Here is a 12,784-nt window from a genome sequence, read left to right as displayed (position 1 = left end):
CATGCTGTCACGAATCAACAATAAAATTCCGTAAGATTAATTAGGGACCTACTCTCACTATGGTGCTGTGGGAACTTATATCACTGCTACCAGTAAAAACAACTGCCCTAATTTATAGGCAGCTGTTAAAAGGAAAAGCTTGTCAGAGTACTGGAAAAGCAAGCCAAAAGAACTCTTCAAACACAAATGAAACCAATTAGGATTGCGGGGTTCGAGATTTTCTTTTTTATACAATGTCCTTTAAAATGTCCTTTGAAGAGCGGTGATTTATATTAATTATGGCTCCCAGTCAACACAGGTTTAATCAGTTCTAGCTAAAAATTGTCAGCTATTCAGATGCATCTTGCCTTCTAAAAAGCAGAGTGGTATATTCAATTAACTTTTTTTTTTTCTTCAATGTCCTATGAGCCCTCTTTGCACAATCTGATCATCTTTCATCAGCCATTATCCACAGACCCTTGACAAGAGGAAAGCGAGCATGCTAGAATCCACTCATGTAGCAAGAGGCAGACAGTGAATATCCATTTGCAAATGACTGTTTCTGGGGACCATGCCGATCAAAGGATGAAATTCTCTGTGGAGTGGCTTTCCAAGCATGGTTAGTTCAAAAACTACTGTAGGACCCTGCCTGGAAAAACAGCCCTGGCTCTCGTTACCGCCAGCTGCTATACTATACACTATGCGTTAAAACATACTAAAAATCCTCCTAACATTACCCTTCTGTGTAAGCAACTGCTGCAGCTACTGAAGTGGTATCGAGTAATTGCCTGCTAGATTGCATTTCAGAGGTGATAACCTCAGCAGCTTGACTAGCATACCTTGGAGCATCAACATTATACAATAAAGTACGTTACAGCGTGTACATACACTCTTTGTTGCCAATACTGCTGACAAAGCCATCACTCTATAGACGACCTACGCTATTAAATTTTGAAAAGGATTATCACCCTGGTTTTTGGACTGGATTATAGTGTTATTAATTACTGTTACATTGAATTTTAAAGGTGACAGCCCCATAGCAGCAGGAACTGTACAAAGAAAAAGCCCATGTGCTTTGGACAGGCAGTATCACTTAAGGCAGAATGATTTATCTCTCAGCACCCAGTGTCTCCCGCATTCATTACCATCCCACTGCTTTCCGATCTTCAAAAAAATGGCACCTTGCCTAGTTTAGATTTGATTTATTGGATCACATGAAGTCCAACCCTCTTCCCCATTTAAATTTTATCCCTCCCTATATATCTCCTCTCCCTTCTCCAAACACTTTCTCCTTCAGGTGCTTGCTTCAGGTAGCCAGAGCTAAACACAAGGATTTGATCAGAACTTAAACAGATAATAGAGAGTGATTTCTAGATCAGCATTGACTCTTCTCAACTTCTGTATTTAAGGCAGAGTATACTTATGCCAGTGCCTAATCACTGCTTCTTACGTGCTCCCCAGTGCGGAAAGAGTAATGCCCCAACTCCCAATATGAACAATCACGTTGATGCCATTTGTACTGGCGAGCACGGAAGCCCGCAAGACTGACAAACTGCAGATCTGACTTGGGACATTGACAGATGATCTCTGGTGGTTGCTCTGGCAGTTTAAGAAATCACACTTTACCAGAATGTTGATGAAAGAAAATAGTCTCTCATGTTTCAGATGCTTTGGTGCTCTAACTGATGTCTCATTAAACTGTTGAGAAAAGCATCTTTAAAGAAAGATGCCAGGTACTGCACTGAGGAGTGGGTAATGTAGCTCCAAATTCCCTTTGGTTGACAGATCCGTAGTCTCTGCCAGAGGGAAGTGGTAATTCCTTAAAATACTGCAGCAAATTCATCAAGGGCTCACCTCTCGGTGCCTCTGAGCCATGCATCCTCACTGCCAGCTCTCACACCAGGAACTACCGACAGACAAAAATCTGCCTTTGGCAGGATGGACAGCTTATTATTCAAGTTGATGCTTCAGCGCTATTTTGCTGTGATACTATTCCAGGGTTCAAAGGATCAAAAGCATAAACTATAAAAATCAAATTTTTTCACTCTTCAGGGAAACAGCCTGAGCAGCAACTTATGAAAACATAAGCAATTAGGAAGCAGCAAAGCAGCACGCCAAAAGGAAAAATTCAAAAAATTTGAGAGAGCATGTAGATAGAGAGACAAAGGAAACTGTCCTAAAGGAAAACAGATATCAAGGGAAACAAAAGGTCACCCAGAGGCTTATTCTAGATTCAACAGACGTTCGCAGAGTCTTCTGATTTACAACTTTAAGATAAAATACTTTTGCTACTGATAGTACTAGGAAATAATGTAATGATGCTCAGAAGAGAAATTATGTGTAAGAAAAAGCCTAAGAGACAAAAAAGAAACAATTGTATTCGAGTACCTACTTTTCCAGCAAGAATTTTACCAATATATGAAAAAATATCTATCAAAAAGCCTTGCTAACCTCTTGCAATTGGCTGAAACTGCTCAAGCAACAGATTCAAACCATAAGCAGTCAGGAATGCAAAGTTTATACTAAGGAAAACAAAAACGCGAATGTTCTTAATAAGCATATGACATAAGATGTTTATGTTGGCAGTGCCACACACACCAAATGGAAACAGATTATCCTCACAGATGATGCCATGTGCAAAGTGTATGGTATCATCAACCAAAGCTCCGCTGAACTGTGTATTTTCAATATTCAGGGATTTGTGCAATAACAGAATTGGACAATGTTACAGTAACACAATTTATAGATAAAAAGCACCCTGATGTGCAGCAAGACAAGCATGTCTCCTCCTCGGGGCTGAGAGCAAGGATTTTCTTGAAAGGAACACAAGGGAAAGGCAGTAAGCCATGTCAGCTATGCTGCTTCTTGTAATAAATAATTCCCAAGCCATTACTGCTTTTCAGCATTCAAGTCTATACTATCCCAAAATAACTACAGTGTTTTTGTAGCAAATGTTATAGCATACCGATGTCATTCGTACATATACACAGTATGTATTTTCTATGAAATGCAACCACGTGGTCAAGATCAACTCAGTCAAGTCAGGCCTTAATAATAACTTCTATTTCACTCAAACTAGTAACAGTTAGTCATTAAACTCTCATTGCAATATGTTCATACAGTAAGCAATTTTCACATTTCATTTCCCCCCTCAGCTAATGCTCTAAACAATATAATCTACAAGACAACCAAAGAAGGAATCAAGGAAGGAAGCAAGAAAACTTTATTTGGTAACTTAATTGGCATAAAATTCTTACAGCTAAAAAAAAAGGAGGCATGTTCCTCCTGCAGCTAATACACACTTTTCAAGCCTGAGTACCTAAATTTGCTTCTTTCTTGATTGATTGATTTACTTTATTGCTACAACCAGCCAGATCTTCAGAACTGTAGAATACATACAAAATATTCAGAAGGCAGCCGAAGCCACAGTACTGCTCACCTTTGAGAGCAATGCTACCTTTATTTAGAAGTCTAATAACTAATTTTTCACCTCTTAAGCACCTTGTACCTACAGCTGTTAAGCCACAGCTTATGTATTGATTTAATTTCAAGTACTCAAGAGGTCTAACTTAACTGGACTTTAAGCTTAAAATTAGGCAAACATTTACTAAATGGAGAACACGTTAAGAAAAGGATGCCAATTCTGTTCTGCCTCTGCAGATACATCTAGGCATGGGCTTTCTAACACAGCAAAATGAAACATGCATCCAACACCCATCACTGAATGTTGCTACAAGAGAATGAAAAGACAAATCACTCGCCAACTGCAGAATTAAACACTGGCAGATGCCTTGCTCAGTAACATAACCGCTACTGGGAACCAGAGCTGTGCTTATTAAACAAACGTGTATGTGGAGTATTTTACTACCATGCAGCCTTTCCCAGCTGCACATTTTAACAGTAGCTTTTTTTAATTGAGCACTATGTATGAATTTCTCAGAGGAACAAAACAACCATAATTACCATATCAGAACATAATAATAGCATTACATTAAGCAGTAAGTCACATTAAAACCTGCTGATAAATTCTCATGACAAAGTCTTTTTCAGAAGCTTTTATTTATTGAGAAGGTAAATCAGAAAGTAACAGCTAGCTTGACTATCAAGGTAATTTCAAAGATTAAAGTGTTTATTCATAAAATAAATGTGCAAATCTGTATGTTCATAGTGCTATGTACACATGTAAGTACAAAATATGAACACAGATATATATATATATATACACATGCATACTGGTCTAGATTTTTTTTTTTTTTAACTCAGTGAAACAAGGACAAACATTTTAGGAACATGCTTTCCCTAATTATAACCATTACCTTATCTTTTCTGCTTACCCAAGTAAAAGCAAAGTATGAGACCTCATCATCCTCACTGTGCTTCTTTTAAGCTTTCAGTGCTAATGTTTATTTCATTCAGCCTCCTGAGACACAACAATACACTGCAAATGTTGAAGAATAAATAAAGCCACACTGAAGAACCCTAAAAAGTTCTGAGAACTGAGAAACTGTCTCAAGGATAAGTAATATTTGATGGGTAACAAACCTCAGCATCACAGAACAGAACAACCTGTGGGTTAAAAGCTATTGCTTATTTGAATAATAAGCTAAGAATTCTATTTAAAAAATAACCAGTAAACTACTGCAAAAAAGGAAACAGGGGTTCTGAGCACTTCCAAAGCTATCAAGCACATAATTTAACTCCAGTGTAGGAGGTACATATTTTATGAGAAAATGACTGCTACTTCCTCCTTTGAGCAGTAATTTGAAATTGTTCAGCACCAACATGCTGATATAAAAAAAGCACATAAAAAAGAAATAAAATAAAAGACTGAATGATTGGATTAATGTCCCTCAGAGATAATTAACCAAGTATGCAAAGTGGGAAAATAAAATGTTTAAATCCTCTAACATCTTCCATTTTCCAGAAGAATACTTCACATTGTTATTTTCTATTCAACAATGAAAGACAATCTGCCAGGCTGGTTATGCAGTACACATATCATAAGGTACAAAGCTCTCCGAGATGGAAATCTAGTTTTAAAAAGCACAGAATTAAAATCTACTTTTCCATTCAGAGAGAAGAATGTGGAGCAATTTGTTCATTAGAAAAGATGATGCTTAATCTTCAAACCCATCACGGTTCAGCATTAAGTAAAGCTGGACCACTGTCATGGTTAGATCAACATCACTGTCTTTTTTTTTTTTCCTCCTTTGTGGATCACTGAGCCAGGAACAACATATGTTAAAGATTAAAACAGGAGGTCAAGATAGCTGCAATGTGTACAGTGTTTTACCCTGTGGGATATGAATTAGAATTTCATGCTCCTTTTGTTGCTATTGTTGTTTGAAAATAAATCCTGGCACACAGTCCAGAAAAGACAAATATGAACAATTACAGCAATTTATGCATAAAGACTTACAAAAAACCTTGAGATCAAAAGATCACAACATAAATTTGCTTTTTAGCTTAAATATGATTTTATCAGAATTGATTTATTGTTTGCATACAACTAAAGACAGGGAATTTTATGGAAGGAAAGTAAAAATCCAAAAAGCTGGAAAGGCAAAAAAGCAACAAGCAGTAGTAAATACAACCATCCTCTCACATCAGCTATTAAAAGCCTATCAGATAAATTTGACTCCATTCCATGGACAGGCAGCACTGAGCAAAAGTTTGAGACCAAAACCATTTGAGCAAGTGAGAGACAATTGATTTGCCTACATTATATGAAGTAGTCAGAAGTTTTCATCATCATTTATTTCTGATTCAATTCCAGGAGCAACTCAAAAGCTTTGAGTGGCAGGGGCAAGTTCAATGAAAAGAGAATCAAGGCAATTTCAGACATAGTATTTACTTCTCTGTAGGTTGTCTCTCATCCATTGACTACAGTGAATTGACTTGCCTGCATGAAATCTCTGTATGGGTAATCTCCCTACTGACATCAAAGAAGAAAATGCTGGTAGCCTCCACTGCTCTGCATTATTTTATACTCAAAGATGCTCAGAGAAGACAGAGGTTTCGTGTGTTCGAGGACGCTGCACTGCTACAATCTCTTTCCCCTGTCCTCACCTAAAACCAAAATGATTCAAGACAGCAATCGAACAGCAAAATCATTTCCTTGCTATGGCTCCTAGTCTCTGTATTTCACTAACGAAAATGGCCTGCAGTTTCCTAGCAGTTATTGAGCTCAAAAGACTTTGATGTGCTTTGATGAAAGAGTAAATGTACTGCAATTTTGGGGAGGCTTAATTTAACACAATCTTAACAATCCAGTTAACTTAGATTACTGTAATACTAGTTTTGGAGAAACATGCCCTGGGAATTACAGGAGTATTGCAATGGAACAGAAGTAACTGCATCCCCAATACTTCCATGACGATACAACTTCAGGCTAGTTCCCAAATGTATAAATATTACATTTTTAACATGTTGCTTTTGATCATTAGAGAAGGGTTACGTATCAATAATGGATGGACACTGAACTCAAATCTTCTATCTGAAAGCTTTAGCAATGAGTTTTATCCAACTTTGACGTCACAAACCTTGGAATAATCTAAAGTGGAACACTCTACAGAAACCTGACTTCTAATATATAAAGGCCAAAATTTCTTATACTTACCTCCTGGACTTTAAAACATGACACAGGAGCAAAACTACTTTCAATATTTTATGGATAGGTAAGATAATGAGGAACTAGGTAGGGTAATTTCAACCATATATGGCCTATATGGGAATATTATAAATCTGTGTCTAAGCACATGAAGCTAACAAAGGTATGAGACGGGCTCCACATCATCGCTTATGACTAACTTCCTAAGCAAAGCTCATGAAGCCTTAATGCTCTTGGTTCGGTTGATGATCGACACTGATCTCTTCAATCACAAAACACAGCATTAATTCCTCAGCTAGAAGCATTCTTTTATGAGATGCCTTCAGCATTATAATGTCTACTCCTTGGCTATGAAAGAAAAATAGTCCTACTTGTACCTCTTTAATCCTTCCCTTTTTTGCAGCAAAATATGATCCCGTTACTACACAGTTTGGTTTCAGGATAAGATTGTAAACAGATGTTCTCAACGTAAGAGATCCTTATTAAAAGAATATCCTTATTATAAGACTCTCTCTATTACCACAGGACTTCGTATTCCTAAGGAGAAACTTCAGAGAATATAACCATCTATTTCTATTTAGCAACAATCCCTCTTTACATCAGAATTATGCTTAACACACTGACAACGGCCGCTTTCTGTCAGAAAGTCTGTTTATATCCATGTGTCATCCTGCACCACTGGTCAAAATTCCAGATCAGTCATTACTCATTCCTTTTTAGTGTGTTTGATTTTACTATAACATAAAACCCTGCCATCAAAACAATCACATCATCACGGCTGTCAAAAAGTGAAGTACTTGATTACAGAGCCGCAGCAAAAAGACTCAGGTTAAATATATTCTTAGTTGCAATACTGTAACTAACCTTTAATGACTGCATTGGGCATTTTCACTATGTGACACTGAAGCAAACAGAAGTGGAGAGTCTGTCTGAGAGAAAGATGGGCAAGTCTCTAAGGAGCTCTCAGAGAGGAAGCAGAGTGGATTCGAAACCATGAATGTAAAGATGTGCATAAAAGGATACATTCAATCACTGACCATGAGAAAGTAATTATTCAATTGATCTTCAAGGTTAAAGCTGCTTTCATTTAAGCTTTGAACAGACAGGAGCATTGTTACTTACCAGCTGTATTTCAACTGCCGTCACAGGCCTGTGGTTAAGCAACTGGAGCTTTTCTGCCCTGTTTAAAAGCAAAGCGTAAAACAATCTGCATTACTGTATAATTTGAGGATCTCCTCAAATGACTGGTAAGATGCAAATACATTCCTGGTAATTTAGGGATGAAACGCCACTGCCAAGAATAATTCTGACTGGGTTTGCAGTGGGGTTTAATTGCCATGATAATTTGGATATTTTAAATACAGTACTTTCTTATGTGTTTAGACATAGTGCTGTTGCCACCTCTAGTCTAAGGTGGCAAGGCAGAGACCCTTAGATCATTACTGTACAAGCATTAACAAGCACCGTTGCTTCGTTAAAAGCTGTACAGAAATGCTAAACAACTCGTCAAAGATCACAGACTCTTTTGCTATGAACACACAACCACAAGAACAATTATCATACCTAAGAAGTTACAATCCATCAGCCAAATGGCAATAACTTGTTTATTCTCTTAGCCCATTGCAAATGCAAAGTTAAAAAAAAAATCAGCTTGAAACCACTTGTCACATATACTCTCTGCAACCCACACGGTTTGAGCCAATGCATTTTTTCACACTTTATTACAGTGGGCTGAGGCTGTATTTTACACACATATATTTGGGCAAAAATATATCTTCATCTCTGTTCCCATGCAAATCTACCTTTCCGTCGTGTTTCTACAACCGTTGGGCACCATGCAGCAAACCAGGTGGGGGACTGAGCTGGACTGTGAAGATAACCAACCTCTTTTCCCTGGGTTGTTCTTGACTTGGTTCACTGCACAGTCCCATGAAGACTGGCATGACCACCAGCAGCAAGGTACCAAAGACACACAAAATGCCAAAAAAAAACCCACCACCCTCAGTCAGTGCCTGAGCTGTAAAAGTAGGGTCACTTATTGTGGTTTAAAAGACAAGATAATTCATTAATTAACAAAAAATCAAATACTGTTCACGCTCTAAAGCAGACAGAAAGCGATTCTATGCATTCAGATTTGCAGTCCTATGCCTTTAGCACAAAAGCACTTCAATCAATATTAACTTCTTTTGGTTTGACTTCAGATATGAACTGTGTTGCACCTGTATTTTTAATAGTTCAAATTCCATTCTCCTTTGCCTACAAGGAGGAGAAGTCAGTAAAACTTGTCTGACTTTGGTACTTAAAACACAAAACAGTTTAATATTCAGAGGGACTGGTTTAGCACCACTGAAGCCAGTAGCAAAATTCCTGATACATTCAGAACCATCATCAGGCTCACCCAGCCTCACTGTTCTTCTGGATTCATTTTAACCAGACAGCTATTAGCTCTACTTTCTCATCAAGAAATTATGAGATCCCACAAATGTCCATTTAAACATGTTGATCATTAAAATAGAAAAAAAAGGGGTATGAGGGAAAAAAATTCATTGACATTTAAAAAGCCTTTTTTTTTTTTCTTTTGGAAGATGTGATCAAACAAGTATGTTCATTAAATTCAATTCACAACATTTACGCAATAGCTCTGCAGCCAAAAATTATTAATTTTATACCCTACTTAAATACAAATAATTCTAAAACCAAAGTAAAAAACAGCTGTCATATGCCAGTAATGCGTATTTCATTAATTTCAGAAGCTCAAAACATTAACATTGACCACATAATAGCAGCATGGCTAATGATCTGAGCCGATCTTTGTGTTTTAGAACAGAAAAGCGCAATAATACAACACTCCTAAAGATAAACCAGATGTTTAAAAGGGCGTATGAAAACAGTAACAAATGCACTTTTAAAATAAAAGCATACAATTAAAGTATAATAATAATAGATACAATGAATAAAGGAACTTGAACGTACATTTTGGGGGGTGGGGGAATCTTGAATGATTATTACACTTGGCAGTGCTAGGTTAACGGTTGGACTCGATGATCTTAAAGGTCTTTTCCAACCCAAACAATTCTATGATTCTATGATTACTTGACATACAGCCTCTCCTAGCAGCCATCTATGTTTACGCAGCACATCTTTATTGCGCACATTCATGCATTAAAGTGAGAAGTGACACTTAACATGCATGATCTTCCAGTCTGCGATATAGTAGTGAACTACAATTTTGAAGAACTAAAGCTTGGAATTTATTATTATTTAAAGTGCATCTTTAATGCATATTTAAACTGATTCTGAAGAGTTTTTCCCTAGTTTATTGGACCTGTGGGTGGTTTAGAAAGGAAACCTTACAGCTTTCAAGAGAACACAGATCTCTCCCATGCAGGCGTTTACAACCAGCAGGTCAATGTCTCTGTGTCTGGATATACTTCAGTGATACCACCTCATTTCAAACGGCCTCCAACACTGGCTGCCCTTGAAATCTAATGCCAGCTAACAGTTTATAACATTGTCAGGCACTTCAATACTTTATCATTCATGTATGTGCACCGGTACATGTTCAAAGACCGAGGTGCTTACACTTCTCAGGAGAAGCCTTTGACAGGCAATTAACTGCTCTGGTGTGTACATGCACACGTGTATACGTGTCAAGAGACTGAATTTAATACCTAAGGCAGCAGGCAGCTGACACCCAAAGAGAATAAGACCCTTTATTTATCCACTGAACATGCCAAATGAGCAGCACTAGCATAAAATTTTCCTGGCTGATGTCTCCTGAAGGAAAAATCCTGTATTACCACAGATTGGATGATCTAACAGACCCTCTTCAGCTAAAAGGTCCATGATTGCAAGTGACTTAGTGATGGGAATAGGACTATGGGAGAGTGTGGCTCAGTAAAGACAACAGCTTTGCTGATACCAAACATAAAGTTTCATTATACCAGGGGGTTTACTGACGTGTATTCACAGTCCTAAAGAACTGAAAACAGCTTCAAAGAAATGACACACTGTTATTTTTAGACCCAGCCTGCTGGTGACAAAACCAAAATCCTAAAAAAGAAAAGTTTTTAATTGTTCCACCTAGTCCCTGAGCCATTCTGCCATCCTTTTTTTAAAATGCTGGAAAATAATTCTAACCATGACTTTCAACTTCAAAAGAAAAGCTTGCAATTTTAAAATGCGGCATTCATGAAATATTAACAATTCACAACAGAAGGCTCCAAGAAATCCTCCTATATATTCATTTACCATTAAAAATTCAACATCTTGAATTTACATTTACTTTACAAATGTACCTATTTTTTTTCCTCTCCAAGTTTCAAAATTGGAAAAGGGGATAAGGAATTAGGACTTTAATAGAGGAGAAAAAAAAAAAAGAAAACTCCTTTTTACTCAACCACAGAACTGTTCAAAATGTCTGTTTAAAAAATGAGCTCAAACATTTTGGGTGCCACCCTATCCTTTTAATCTTCTTTTCTACTTCTACAGAACCACATCAGAAGATTTTTCTCAGTCTTCAGAAAAAGCTTGCAATAAAGTAACATTTGGCATTTGGATAAATGCCAACAAGTGTGGCAGATTTCACATCAGTTTCAGATTTCACAGCTAAAAGATTATTTTTGCTGAAGAACAGGAAGATATTTCTACCTGCATATCAGCATTTGCCCTTCCAAGCAGGGCCATCAACCTACTCCTTAAAAAAAAAAAAAAAAGTGCCTAAATAAGTTCCTACAGCAAGTATTTTATCAGTGGTTTCGAAGTGTTTTCTAAGAAACACCAATTATCAAATTAGTTCCTCGAGCTTGCCCACCTTATTTGTGTGTCTTGTATAAAGTAGTAAGGATCACTATTCCCATTTTACAGACAGTAATGCTGAAGGGGAATGATCAAGCAGTGACTGCTTTAAAGGCATTGGGTTTTGGAGGTGTAAGAATAGGCAAGAGATGTGGTCTCGGAGGAGAAAAGGAAAGGCCCTTGAGACAGCACACTGCAGCAGACGTTGCTCTATTCTCTGAAGGCTCCACTGAATAATGCTGAAAAGGACCGTATGGTCACAGCCCCTGGCCAGACCTCCTCCTTCCTCTTGGAGATTTTGTAGTGCCCCGAAAAGGATCTGTCCTTGCATTCATGTAGTGTAAGGCACATCCAGGCTGCAAAAATACAGGAGGATGCTGGGGAGAAGGTCCTTTGTGTCAATTACGGTACAAATTAGTATTTAAAGGCAATTCCCACTGTAGTGACTACATTCCCTCTTCCCTCCTGCAGAGTAACTGTTTACATTTTTCCTCCCTCTCCTGTTAACAACCCCTTGGCAGCACAGGGTTTGGTCTTAAATTCTGAATACTGTGATTTTACAGACCACACAAAGGAATCAGAAATAGCTTGGTTAGCCAGATTTATTAGATTGCTTTGGTTTTGGAGACGCAAGGATGAAAGCCAAGTATGTTTCCATTGGTGGGAAGTGGTGAATACACATCCTTTGTTTTCGCATGCTAATCGCTTATATCTATTTGGCAGCTGTAAAAGCGTGGCTGAATTTAACACTGAACTGAGAGCATCACTGTTGGCTGCTTTGTTGTCAAAAAGATAAGGTATTTATAACTGCTGCCATTTACTACTGTCATAAGTAATGAAAGGAGAGAAATAAAACCTTAATATTGACAGGAGGCAAATACTGAAATCCTTTAGACCAAAATTAAAATTGAGAGCAGGTCATTTAACGAATAAATGAGAGAAGAACCTCACCTTTGCATTTTTTGCCATAAAAGCAAAAGTCCTAACAGAGCTGGGTAAAGAATATTAAATAACATCTTCAGTGTACAAAAATCTGGCCAATTCATCTGAATGACTATATGACAGATTTAGTGCTTTTTCCTCAAGAGCTAGGAAACTGCCTGGTTCAGTGCCTGGAGCACTTGACGGAGGTGCAGAAGCTGGCACTCTGGTCCTGGCTTTCAATGTTATTTGCTTTATGGTCCCTGGCCAAGCACGTGCCTGTGCCTCAGTTTCCAGACATCTAAAACAGAGAAAACATTTTCAGCTCTCACAGGAGAGCTATGAGGATATCTACTTGTAAAACACTACCCCTTCCTCCCAAAGCCCTACTTAAAAAGAGACACTTATGTTCACTGTTTAATGAATTCATACTTCATACAAGTTTCTCACTGCACTGTACAGTCACATGCCACTTCT

General features: G+C 37.7%; 1 protein-coding gene across 1 annotated transcript in view; it reads right to left on the bottom strand.

The window, feature by feature from the left end:
- LOC115347143 (CGRP receptor component) overlaps window positions 1-12,784 on the bottom strand; it is a 33,914-nt gene that overhangs the window by 2,689 nt on the left and 18,441 nt on the right. The window contains exon 5 of the mRNA XM_030028181.1: window positions 7,712-7,769. Within this exon, the coding sequence (XP_029884041.1) occupies window positions 7,712-7,769 (58 nt within the window). The remainder of the gene's footprint in view (window positions 1-7,711; window positions 7,770-12,784) is intronic.

Source organism: Aquila chrysaetos, chromosome 10 (genome assembly GCF_900496995.4).
Source record: "Aquila chrysaetos chrysaetos chromosome 10, bAquChr1.4, whole genome shotgun sequence".
Taxonomy (NCBI): domain Eukaryota; kingdom Metazoa; phylum Chordata; class Aves; order Accipitriformes; family Accipitridae; genus Aquila; species Aquila chrysaetos.
The sequence above is the reverse complement of the archived record's forward strand: the minus strand, read 5'-3'. Positions and strand labels throughout refer to the sequence as shown.